Source organism: Panulirus ornatus, chromosome 59 (assembly GCF_036320965.1).
Source record: "Panulirus ornatus isolate Po-2019 chromosome 59, ASM3632096v1, whole genome shotgun sequence".
NCBI lineage: Eukaryota > Metazoa > Arthropoda > Malacostraca > Decapoda > Palinuridae > Panulirus > Panulirus ornatus.
In genome coordinates, this window is record NC_092282.1 from 25,588,130 (window position 1) to 25,601,343 (window position 13,214).

The 13,214-nt window shown below is 38.9% G+C and overlaps 1 protein-coding gene across 4 annotated transcripts in view; it reads right to left on the minus strand.

Annotated features, from left to right (window-relative positions):
* Window positions 1-13,214, minus strand: part of cac (calcium voltage-gated channel subunit cacophony) — a 1,845,957-nt gene that overhangs the window by 373,728 nt on the left and 1,459,015 nt on the right. For all 4 annotated transcript variants that reach the window (XM_071696567.1, XM_071696568.1, XM_071696569.1 and 1 more), the window contains 2 exons: window positions 2,169-2,189; window positions 1,018-1,134 (listed from right to left, as the gene is read on the minus strand). In XM_071696567.1, coding sequence (XP_071552668.1) covers window positions 1,018-1,134; window positions 2,169-2,189 — 138 coding nt within the window. The remainder of the gene's footprint in view (window positions 1-1,017; window positions 1,135-2,168; window positions 2,190-13,214) is intronic.

The following is a 13,214-nucleotide window of genomic DNA, read 5'->3' on the forward strand; positions in this document are numbered from 1 at the left end:
GAAACCCCTCTTCACTTTATAATAAATATTACATGATTTCATCTATAATGATATTCTCAGGACTCTATGGCTGAAGAATAGCTGAAGAACATATACACAATTTTTGTATGAAGGGGTACTTGACATTTAGGAATACCATCACTGCTAGCATGAAAGCACAAATCATACATCTACATGATGTCTACTTACACCAAAGCCCTTTCTAAAGGACTAGAAGGCTTGCAAAAGTTTTAAGAGTATCACTAATGAGTACAGCCAATACAAAGAAGTAGGCCTTTATCTTTAATTCATACTGCTTATATAGTTACTGTTACATTCAGTCTTCCTTGAAATGTCCTCTGTCACACCTGATGCCTTTATGATCTTTTACTCATATTGCTTGAATAGTTACTGTTACAGTGAGTCTTCCTTAGAATGTCCTGTGCGACACTTGATGCCACTACTTTGATTTGATAGTGAAGGCAGATTAATCATGGAGCAATACTCACTGCCTACTGCACATAAAACAGTTGTACGCAGAACACAAGATTCACAAGATAGTGCCTTATAAAAAATTAACAAACATGTATTATGTCTCTTGTTTGGAGCCAAACATTAATCAACTTAAAATGTCCATCAACATCCAACAAAATATTCTTTAAAGGCAAATGATATTTTTTCCAAAATGTCAGTATCAGTATGCATGGAAACTCACACTTCATTACATTTATACAAAGAGAGTACACACAAACTAAAACATAAATAATTATACCAAGGTACAAAAACTATGAAACAATATATACTTCACTTTTCTTTTATTCTATGACAATCTCTGGAGTATTTCCTACAAAATACACTTCTCTGTGAAGGCATTAATTGGTTAGCAAAATACACGTGATTATGATAACTCTAAGTAGAGAACTTTGGAAATATCTGTTCATTTCAGTAGAGAACAGAAAATGTTCCTGAATAATCAAGAGATAAAACCTGAGTCCTCAATCTATACACTAAGCTCTCTAGGACGAAAATAACACTCACCTTGAAGGACTGCACGAATGTCCATAATAAGATACGAATTGTATACCCTTGGCGAAGTAGTTTTATGAGTCGAGCCGCTCGAAACAAACGTAAGAACCCTACATTGATGAAGTTTTCCTGCAAAATTTATGAGGAACATAAAGCATTAGTGATAAAGAAGGAAAAAGTCTTTCTTAAAACAAAAAATTTGTATATATGATATATACATATTCACACTACAGATTCATGACCTTTATTCATGATCTCCCTATCCGCATTTCAAGCATTCCAACAAACAATTAAAATCAATTCACATATTTCACAGTATCAGCTAGATTTCTGATTTAAGATCAAATAAAAATTTTGAATATTTTCGTGTACATACATCTTTTAAGACAATATAAAATGCCAGATCTATAAAAAGATTTCAATATTCCAAAGTCTAAGCAAGTTACATCTGTTAAGCTCTCTCTGCTTAAATACATATGATCAAGCACTGCAGTTCATAAGTCATCAAAAGCTTCCTAAAATACAAAAAAGCTAGTATGTAAATTTACAAAGTCCTAAGTTAACAAAGTTCTAAATATAATGAAACTTTTCAAGTGATTAACAATACAGGTTCAAGATCAATACTATTTCACAACTCACCAAGTATTGGTAATATGGAAAAGAAAAGAGACTCAACAGCACATCAACCCGTGGGAAATCGGTGACTTTGCTAAGTGGGGAGAGAGAGAGAGAGAGAGAGAGAGAGAGAGAGAGAGAGAGAGAGAGAGAGAGAGAGAGGGGGGGGGATGTGGTGGTAGCTGACTCCCACACAATGACTCCACGTATTCAGAGACTTTATGTATCTCGCACTTTCTATCAAAATGTGATACAACTATTTCATTTGTCTTTGAAATAGCAAGAAAATATGTATTTCAAAGTGATACTGAAGAATATTTTGGGGGGAATTTGCAAGGAAAACATACTTTTTCTGTACAATTTTCTATAATAGATGTAGAGAACAAAAATTTATAACTTGAAACACAGCATTTTGGGTTTATTCTGTGGGTATCTCAATCACTGCAGAACCATTCTCCATAGTTAGTTTCTACAATCTAGATTTCGAAAGGGAAATCCTAGTTGGAGGAATTTTCTGGCCAACAACTACTTCAGCTAATATAACTTACTGTCCCTTCTCCATACATTCGCTAAGATAAAGAAAATAAGTTATTAAATGTTAGTTTTACAAGTCTTCTGGAAACTTTACATACATAATAATGCAAGCAGAAATAAATTCAATAAAATTCTTATCCTAAGTTTCTCACCAAGAAACAAACAAAATGTATGAATCTTCAAAAAAAAGAGTAAAAGATGCACAGTCAAACAGACTTGAAATCATAAAACACAATCACACAAAACAAAGCATACCACAAGAGGAGGGCTGTACTAGTCATAATCTTCCTTTTAGAAAAGCACTTAAAATCAAGGTCAGTTATGACAACTCATGATTTGATTTGAATCTTTCCAACACAAGTATCCAAAACTATATAAATTTACATCAGCTCTCTGATTCTTTGCAGCCTATTCTTGTAATTTGTGGGCCATGAGGAACAAATGTGATCACTCCTTGTGGGTTCCACAATCCAATGAAAGGGTGCATCATACCCAAGTGCTGCAGTCTATGTTACCAATGCAACACAGTCCCTTTGTTCTTCCTGTGAGAGTAGCACCTGTGAACGTTCATGTTTCACTGTATAATGCTTTATATTCATAATGGGTGGACATAAAAGGTCTAGTGATGTTTCTAGTGAATCGTATATGAAACACAAGTTGGTGAAGATAAGTGAAGTGCAGATAAAAGTTTCCAACTGCCTGAAAGATGGGGACAATGCATCCTCTACTGGTTTATCTCTCAAGATCAATAAATCTTGTGTATAGTAAAATCCTGCATCTGCAGACAAAATTCTTGCTATGCATAGTAAATCTTATGTCACTAAGGACATCACCAGTCTTAAATCACTCCCCTATCCCCAGGGAGCAGGGGCTGGAAATCCTCCCCTCCCATTTTTTAATTTTCCGTAAAAAGGAAAGAAAAGGGGGGCTAAGTGAGGATATTCCCTCCAAGGCTCACTCTTCTGTTCTTAACACTACCTTGCTAATGTAGGAAATGGTGAATATGTATAAAAAACTATAAAGAGAAAGGCAGTTCTTCCAGCCTGATTAAACATGCAACAATACCAGTGTGTGCTGATGCCAGTGGCCCTACTTACTCAAGTAGACTCACCATATTCAGGAGAATATTGTAGAGGGGGAAGATGAAGTCAGAAAGGCCAAGCTATTTCTAGTCAGCATGAGGTGGCTTTCAAGGTCTATAAAGTGGGGTATCATAAGAAATACCTTCTTAATGGGTGAAGCCATAAGTACTGATATAGAAACTGAAGAAGTGTGCAAAACCAACCTTCACTAATCTGTTAAGGGAGAGGGATACAAATATGATCAAGTTTTTAATGCAAACAAATGAGAGAGGGGTGCACCGAAAGAATATGCCCAGTAAGATGCATTTAATCATGGATGAAGCAAAGGCACATGTGTTCGGCCCAGAAAAACCACTTCACATTGCTGCTAAATGGTAATGCTTCAGGGGCTCTATGGATGTAACCAGTGTTGTGACAATTGTGACAAGAAGTTGGAAATGGTTTTGTGGGCTATAACAATGAGTTATGATAAAGAAGATCCAGCTTAGGAGGTAAAAGCCAAGAGACGGATTCGAGATCATAAACTAAGATGACATTACTGAAGTGCTGCAGAGCTAAGACAATGACATGACATCTAAAAATTCTACAATTGTGAAACAAGAAGAAAAAAACTATAACCAAGTGATGAACAAGATTCTTTTGGTGTTCAGTCTCTCACCACTGCCAACCTTACTGTCATAGTAAAGTGCTTGGATGATGTCATTAAATCATTGCATGATAAGGACCCATTCTTAAAATATAGTTCTGAAGCTTGTATATCTATATACAGTGAAACCTCAGCATATCAGAGATTCTATGACAATAATGAAGAAAGCAAGAAAAAGAAAACACCTAGTATTTCAAGAAGCCTATCATGAACCATCCCAGCTTGCATCACCTGAATCCTCACTGTTGCCTCATGAGTCCACCTCACCTCCCCTACCATCCACCTTATCAATGTCGTGTAAATCTATTCCAACTCCACCACTGACACTACCGATTCGTTATGACTCCATACAAGGAGGCTTACCTCCCTCTTTTAATGTAATTCTCCATTTGCGCTGTATGGGGAGGGAGGTCGACATTTGTGAGCCCCATCTTTGGAACTTCCTCTATTATCATATCATCTAATCTATTATCATCAGTACATTCCCAACATAAAGGGGTATATGAAGCACATACAACCTTTAAAAATCATTCTAACATATCCTGAACTTATGCCACAGACAGCATGGACTTCCTACCTTTAAAAGCCTCTCTTATTTTTTCACTTTACACTCCAACTTGAATTGTCACATGAGACCATCTCCATTTATAACACCTCATACAAAATTGTTATTCCATTCAATTTCCAAATATTCTGCTTTCATATTCATATGAGCTAGCCCTAAATATGATTTACATATTAAGAAAAATTACAGAAAAATGGGTGGTAGAATGCTTATGATCACACAGCTAAAAATCATTCATCTTTCTGTTCAAAACATTCAATTCTTACTTGCTGAATGATGTAGTAAATCATTTCTTTTATAAACCTTTTCTACAGAATTCTCATCTGTAGATTCTTATCTAATCCATGAAGTAATAATCATCTGCATGTTCATTGAAATTTTTTTTACGTAGCCTATCCCTGAGTGCTGATTCCTCTTCTGTTCAAAACACTCATCTTACATTCAGTGAATGTAATGGTGAATTATTTATCTTACTTTATTGTTTACAAAATAATATTGAGTATCATTTCATACATTTCAAATATTGTTTACATGATATACACAAGGTAAATAAATTCATAATATATTGCATTACACACTACACATGACAGATATAGAGTGGATGTGAGCAAATGCGGCCTTTTTTCATCAGTTCCCGGTGATACATTCCTAACATGTGAAACTGATCAAGTATGAAAAATACTGCAAATTAAATTATCATGAAAATTCTTGGTACCTTTCTCACACTATATCACAACCCATCTGGATATCATTATTACTATCATTTTATTATACCTGGTTGCCATTTCCTGTGTCAGCAAGGTAACACCAGGAAACAGACAAAGAAAGACCCATCCAGTCATATACATATGCACACATACATATACACACTCCTATGAGTTCATGGGGAAATGAAACACAATATGTTCCTAAGTGCACTTTCATGTAATAATCATATCATCAAGGGAGATACAAGAAAGAAATATAATAGTCAGTTCATATAAAAAGAAGAGACAAAGCTAGGATTATTTGGTAAAAAAAAGTGACTCCTTCTGTTTCCCCTTTTAGAAACTGACTGATTTGAAGAGTGTTTGTGAGAAATACTTAAAAAAAATAGATTTTTATGTAGTATTATGAATCTCGACAAGGCATATGATACAGCTGACAGAGATGCTTTGTGGAAGATCTTGAGCCTATATGGTGTGGGAGATAAGTTGCTAGAAGCAGTGAAAAGTTTTTACCAAGGATGTAAGGCATGTGTGCGAGTAGGAAGAGAGGAGATTGATTGGTTCCCACTGAAGGTCAGTCAGTGGCAGAGGTGTGTGATGTCCCCATGGCTGCTTAATTTGTTTATGGATGGGGTGGTTAGGGAGGTAAATACAAGAATGTTGGAGAGAAGGGAGAGTATGCAGTCTGTTCAGGATGACAGGGCCTGGGAAGTAAATCAGGTGTGTTTGCTGATGATACAGCTCTGCTGGCTGATTCAAGTGAGAAACAGCAGAAGTTGGTGACTGAGTTTGGAAAAGTGTGGGATAGGAGAAAGTCGAGAGTGAATGTGAATAAGAGCAAGGTTATCAGGCACAGTAGGGACTCTAGCTTTCATGTATAATGCACAGAAACCACAGCTTCCTATCCACATCTAGGCCCAACAGACCTTTCCATGGGTTACCCCAGATGTTTTACATGCCTTGGTTCAGTCCATTGACAGCATATCAACCTCGGTATACCACATCATTCCAATTCACTCTATTCCTTGCATGCCTCTCACCCTCCTGTATGTTCAGGCCCCAATCGCTCAACATCTTTTTCACTCTATCCTTCCACCTCCACTTTGGTCTCCTGCTTCTTCCCTCTGCTTCTGGCTCATATATCCTCTTTGTCATTCTTTCCCCACTCATCCTTTCCATATGTCCAAACCATCTCAACACACCCTGTTCTGCTCTCTCAACCACACTCTGTTTACTTCCACGCATATCCCTTAACCTTTCATTACTTACTTGATCAAACCACCTCACACCACACCTCAAACATTTCATTTCCAACACATCCACCCTCCTCCATACAACCCTATCTATAGCCCATCCCTCTCAACCTTGTAACATTGTTGGAACTACTATTCCTTCAAACACACCCATTTTTGCTCTCTGAAATAACGTTCTCTCCTTCTGCACATTCTTCATCACTCCCAGAATCTTCACCCACTCCCCCACCCTGTGACTCACTTCCACTTACATGTTTCCATTTGCTGCCAAGTCTGATCCCAAATATCTAAAACACTTCACTTCCTCCAATTTTTCTCCATTCAAACTTACATCCCAATCAACTGGTCCCTCATTCCTACTGAACCTGAGAACCATGCTCTTATTCACATTTACTCTCAACTTCCTCCTTTCACACACTTTTCCAAGCTAAGTCACCAATTTCTGCAGTTTCTCATTCGAATCAGCCACCAGAGCTGTATCATCAGCGAGCAACAACTGACTCACTTCCCAGTCCCTCTCATCCCCAAAAGACTGCATACTTGGCCCTCTTTCCAAAACTCTTGCATTTACCTCCCTAACCACCCCATCCATAAACAAACAACCATGGATTTCATCTTCAGCAAAGCTTTCCCTACCTCTTCTCTATAAACCAAATCATTCTCCCTGACCCTCTCACTTCACACACCAACCTGACCAAAGCACCCTATATCTGCCATTCTATCATCAAACACACTGAACAAACCTTCAAAAAACTCACTTCATCACTACCTACTATTACTTACCCACTTGCCCCTTCACTGATGTCCCTATTTGTTCTCTTGTCATAAGCACGTTATTTACCTCCTTGCAAAACATCTTTTATTCTCCCTAAAGTTTAATGACACTTTCTCACCCCAACTCTCATTTGCCCTCTTTATCAACCCTTGCACCTTTCTCTTGACCTCCTGCCACTTTATTTCATACATCTTGCAGTCATTTATACTCTGTCTTTGCAAATATTGTTCAAATGCCTCTCTTTTCTCTTTCACTAACAACTTTACTTCATCATCCCACCACTCACTCACCTTTCTAATTGGCCCACCTCTCACCTTTCTCATGCCACACGAATTTTTTGCACAAGCCATCACTGCTTCCCATTCCTTGCCCACTCCCCTCACGTCATTTGCTCTGACCCTTTGCCATTTTACACTCAATCTCTCCTGGTAATTCCTCACACAAGTCTCCTTTCCAAGCTCACTTACTCTCACTACTCTCTTCTCCCCAACATTCTCTCTTCTTTTTTGAAAACCTCTACAAATCTTCACCTTTGCCACCACAAGATAGTGATCAGACATCCCTCCAGCAGCCCCTCTCAGAGCATTAAAATCCAAAAATCTCTCTTTTACATGCCTATCAATCAACATGTTATCCAATAATGCCCTCTGACCATCTTGCCTACTCACATATGCATATCTATTCATTTATCTATTACACTTAACCACTATTTCCTGCATCAGTGAGGTAGTACAAGGAAACAGACAAAGAATGGCCCAACCATTCATATACACATATATATACATGAGATGTATTTAGGGATGCAGTGATTGCTTGTGCAAAAGATGCTTGTGGTATGAGAAGCATGAGAAGTGGGCAGATTAGAAAGGGTAGTGAGTGGTGGGATGAAGAAGTAAGATTATTAGTGAGAGAGAAGAAAGAGGCATTTGGACGATTTTTGCAGGGTTAAGTGCATATGACTAGATGTATAAAAGAAAGAGGCAAGGGGTCAAGAGAAAGGTGCAAGAGGTGAAAAAGAGGGCAAATGAGAGTTGGGGTGAGAGAGTATCATCAAATTTTAGGGAAAATAAAAAGATGTTTTGGAAGAGGTAAATAAAGTGCGTAATACAAGAGAACAAATGGGGACATCGGTGAAGGGGGCTAATGGGGAGATGATAACAAGTTGTGGTGATGTGAGAAGGAGGTGGAGTGAGTATTTTGAAGGTTTGTTGAATGTGTTAGATGACAGAGTGGCAGATATAGGGTATTTTGGTTGAGGTGGTGTGCGAAGTGTGAGGGTCAGGAAGAATGATTTGGTAAACAGAGAAGAGGTAGTGAAAGCTTTGCGGAAGATGAAAGCCGGCAAAGCGGCGGGTTTGGTTGGTATTGCAGTGGAAATTATTAAAAAAGGGTGTAACTGTGTTGTTGACTGGTTGGTGAGGATATTCAGTGTATATGTGGCTCTTGGTGAGGTGCCTGAGGACTGGCGGAATACATGCATAGTGCCATTGCACAAAGGCAAAGGGGATAAAGGTGAGTGTTCAAATTACAGAGGCAAAAGTTTGTTGAGTATTCCTGGGAAATTATATGGGAGGGTACTGATTGAGAGGGTGAAGGCATGTACAGAGCATCAGATTGAGGAAGAGCAGTGTGGTTTCAGAAGTGGTAGAGGATGTGTGGATCAGGTGTTTGCTTTGAAGAATGCATGTGAGAAATACTTAGAAAAGCAAATGTATTTGTATGTAGCATTTATGGATCTGGAGAAGGTATATGATAGAGTTGATAGAGATGCTCTGTAGAAGGTATTAAGAGTATATGGTGTGGGAGGCAAGTTGCTAGGAGCAAACTTTTTATCAAGGATGTAAGGCATATGTACGGGTAGGAAGAGAGGAAAGTGATTCGGTTTGCGGCAGGGGTGCGTGATGTCTCCATGGTTGTTTAATTTGTTTATGGATGGGGTTATTAAGGAAGTGAATGCAAGAGTTTTGGAGAGAGGGGCAAATATACAGTCTGCTGTGGATGAGAGAGCTTGGGAAGTGAGTCAGTTGTTGTTTGCTGATGATACAGCGCTGGTGGCTGATTCAGGTGAGAAACTGCAGAAGCTGGCAACTGAGTTTGGTAAAGTGGGTGAAAGAAGGAAGCTGAGAGTAAATGTGAATAAGAACAAGGATATTAGGTACATTTGGGTTGAGGGACAAGTCAACTGGGAGGTAAGTTTGAATGGAGAAAAACTGGAGGAAGTGAAGTGTTTTAGATATCTGGGAGTAGATTTGACAGCTGATGGAACCATGGAAGCGGAAGTGAGTCACACGGTGGGGGAGGGGGTGAAAGTTCTGGAAGCATTGAAAAATGTGCTCAGAAAGCAAAAATGGGGATGTTTGAAGGAATAGTGGTTCCATCAATGTTATATGGTTGCGAGGCTGGGCTATTGATAGGGTTGTGCAGAGGAGGGTGGGTGTGTTGGAAATGAGATGTTTGAGGACAATACGTGGTGTAAGGTGGCTTGATCAAGTAAGTAATGAAAGGGTAAGAGAGAAGTGTGGTAATAAAAAGAGTGAGGTTGAAAGAGCAGAAAAGGGTGTATCGAAATGGTTTGGTCACATGGAGAGAATGAGTGAGGAAAGATTGACATAGAGGATATATGTGTCAGAGGTGGAGGGAACAAGGAGAAGTGGGAGACCAAAGTGGAGGTGGAGGGATGGAGTGAAAAAGATTTTGAGCGATCGGGGCCTAAACATGCAGGAGGGTGAAAATCATGCAAGGAATAGAGTGAATTGGAACGATGTGGTATACCGGGGTCGACATGCTGTCATTGGATTGAACCAGGGCATGTGAAGCGTCTGGGGTAAACCATGGAAAGTTTTGTGTTGCCAGGATGTCAAAAGGAAGCTGTGGTTTCGGTGCACTATACATGACAGCTAGAGACTGAGTGTGAACGAATGTGGCCTTTGTTGTCTTTTCTTACCACTACCTTGCGTGTATGCAGGGGGAGGGGGTTGTCATTTCATGTGTCACGGGGTGGTGATGGAAATGAATAAAGGCAGCAAGTATGAATTATGTACATGTGTATATATGTATATGTCTATGTATACATTGAAATGTATAGGTATGTATATGTGCGTGTATGTATATAAATGTGTATGTGGGTGGGGTGGGCCATTCTTTCATCTGTTTCCTTGTGCTACCTTGCTAACATGGGAGACAGTGACAAAGTATAATAATAATAAAAAAATACGTATACACATCAACATAACCCCAGATGCCTCACATGCTCTGGTTCAGTCCACTGACAACATGTCTACCCTGGTATACCACATCATTCCAATTCAGGCTATTCCTTGCACACCTTTCACCCTTCCATATGTTCAGGCCCTGATTGCTCAAAATCTTTTTCACTCCATCCTTCCACCTCCAATATTGCCTCTGCTTCTCCTTGTTCCCTCCACCTCTGACAAATATATCCTCTTTGTTATTCTTTCCTCACTTGTTCTCTCCATATGTCCAAACCATTTCAACACACCCTCTTCTCCTCTCAACCACACTTTTTATTTCCATACATCTCTCTTACCCTTTCATCACTTAATCAAACCACCTTATACCACATACTGTCCTCAAACATTTCATTTACAACACATCCACCCTCCTCTGTACAACTCTATCTATAGCCCATGCCTCACAACCATACAACATTTTTAGAACTACTATTCCTTCAAACATACCCATTTTTGCTCTCTGAGATAACAGTCTCACCCTCCACACATTCTTTATTACTCCCAGAACCTTCACCCACTCCCCCACCCTGTGACTCACTTCTGTTTCCATGATTCCATCTGCTGCTAAGTCCACTCCCAGATATCCAAAATTTCCCTTCCTCCAATCTTTCTCCATTCAGATTTACATCCCAATTAACTTGTCCCCCCACCCTACTGAACCTAATAACCTTGCTCTTATTCACATTTACTTTCAACTTTCTCCTTTCACACACTTTACCAAACTCAGTCACCAACTTCTGCAGATTCACACTCTAATCAGCCACTAGAGCTGTACCATCGGTGAACAACAACTGACTCACTTCCCAGGCCCTCTCTTCCCCAATAGACTGCATACTCATCCCTCTCTCCAAAACTCTTACATTCACCTCCCTAACCACCCCATCCATAAACAAATCTAATAACCATAGGGACATCACACACCCCTGCCACTGACTGATATTCACTGGGAATCAATCACCCTCCTCTCTGGCTACTTGTACACATGCCTTACATCCTTGGTAAAAACTTTTCACTGCTTCTAGAAATTTACCTCCCACACCATATACTCTTAAGACCTTCCACAAAGCACCTCTATCAACCCTATCACATGCCTTCTCCAGATCCTTGAATGCTATGTGTTCTAGTATATGCATAAAACCACAAAGAAAATGAAACAAGTTTCCAAGTGCACTTTCGTGTAATGATCACATTGTCAGGGGAAATACAAGAATGAGATAGAAGACGTAGAACAGTCAGTTGATATACAAGGAAGAGACGTAGCTATGATGCCAATGGTAAACAAGCAGTACAGGATGGTGGCATTCAGGTTGATCACACTTGTTTACCAATGGTGTTGTACACATTGTCAGGGGAAATACAAGAATGAGATAGAAGACGTAGAACAGTCAGTTGATATACAAGGAAGAGACGTAGCTATGATCCCAATGGTAAACAAGCAGTACAGGATGGTGGCATTCAGGTTGATCACACTTGTTTACCAATGGTGTTGTAGCTATGTCTCATCCTTGTACATCAACTGATTGTTCTATATCTTCTATCTCATTCTTGTATCTCACCTTACGAGGTGATCATTACATGAAAGTGCACTTGGGAACCTGTCTTGTTACATTTTCCTTGTGGTTTTAGCACGTATATATATCCTAGTCTAATCCAGGTACACATTTTATCAATCAACCACTAGGGATAGATGAATAGGTGGGTTTATTGTGGATCAATACATCCAAAAGTAAAGGATGTGAGGAAAAAGTTGAGTTAACATAAATCATATAGCCATGGTATATAGTGCTGAAGTGAACATGTACAAAGAGCCCCCTGGTGAGAGGTGACAGAGGGAATGAGGGATGCAAGAAGAGTGGGGGAGTGAGTGTCTTATCACTATCTATCAAAACTATACACGTAAATATTAAAGATATGTATAAAAAAGTGAACTAACATACCTTATATGGCTGTGGGATAGCCCTAAAGATAATTTGTAATTCTTTTGGCAAAGGGGCTTGGAAAGGGTGGTAGTACACTGGAAGGGAGTGAGCCTCATGACCCACATTCAAAATATGACACCTATCACTATTTACAGTTACTATTTACACATATTTACATATATCATTATATTTACAAACGTATCTCTATTTACATATATATTCGCACAACATGATAGTGGTTGCATCTGTAATTAGCATTTATAGTGACCAAGACACAGTTAGCAGCCATGCAAACATCAAAATGTTGTTGGGTTGTTCAAAATAGTCTGCAAAAAGTTTTACTAATATGATGAGTTCTGGTTCCTTCCATACAAGACTTCATATGATAACTTTTGGCATCTAAGGGTTAATAAATAATATCAGGCAGGATTAAGCTTTGCAAAAGCTTATTGCCTCATTTGAAGAATACTTTACAGTTCCCATAATGCCATAAATTAAAAAGAAATTTTCAAGAAAAGTAGATGAACAGATTTGATGAATAGGTCAAATGACTGTATTTTCCCTTCAAACAAAGCATGAAACAATGCTCCCAATGTCCTCAAGTAACCTTAAACAAATGCAATAAGCTGCTTCTTGAGAGGACAGGGCTGGAAGTAAGTGACAGTTTACTGACTGACTTGCAAAATCTTGGAGATTTGTTTATACTTCAAGTCAGGTGCCAAATTCATGTACTGATGTTTGGTCATAAGCAGCTGTGGAGTGAATACATTTGAGTATGTGAAAAAAAATCATGTACTATTTAGTCTAATTGGGACCCCAACAGATTTTTCAGACAACCAGTTCATGTCTTGGTGTTAGGCTA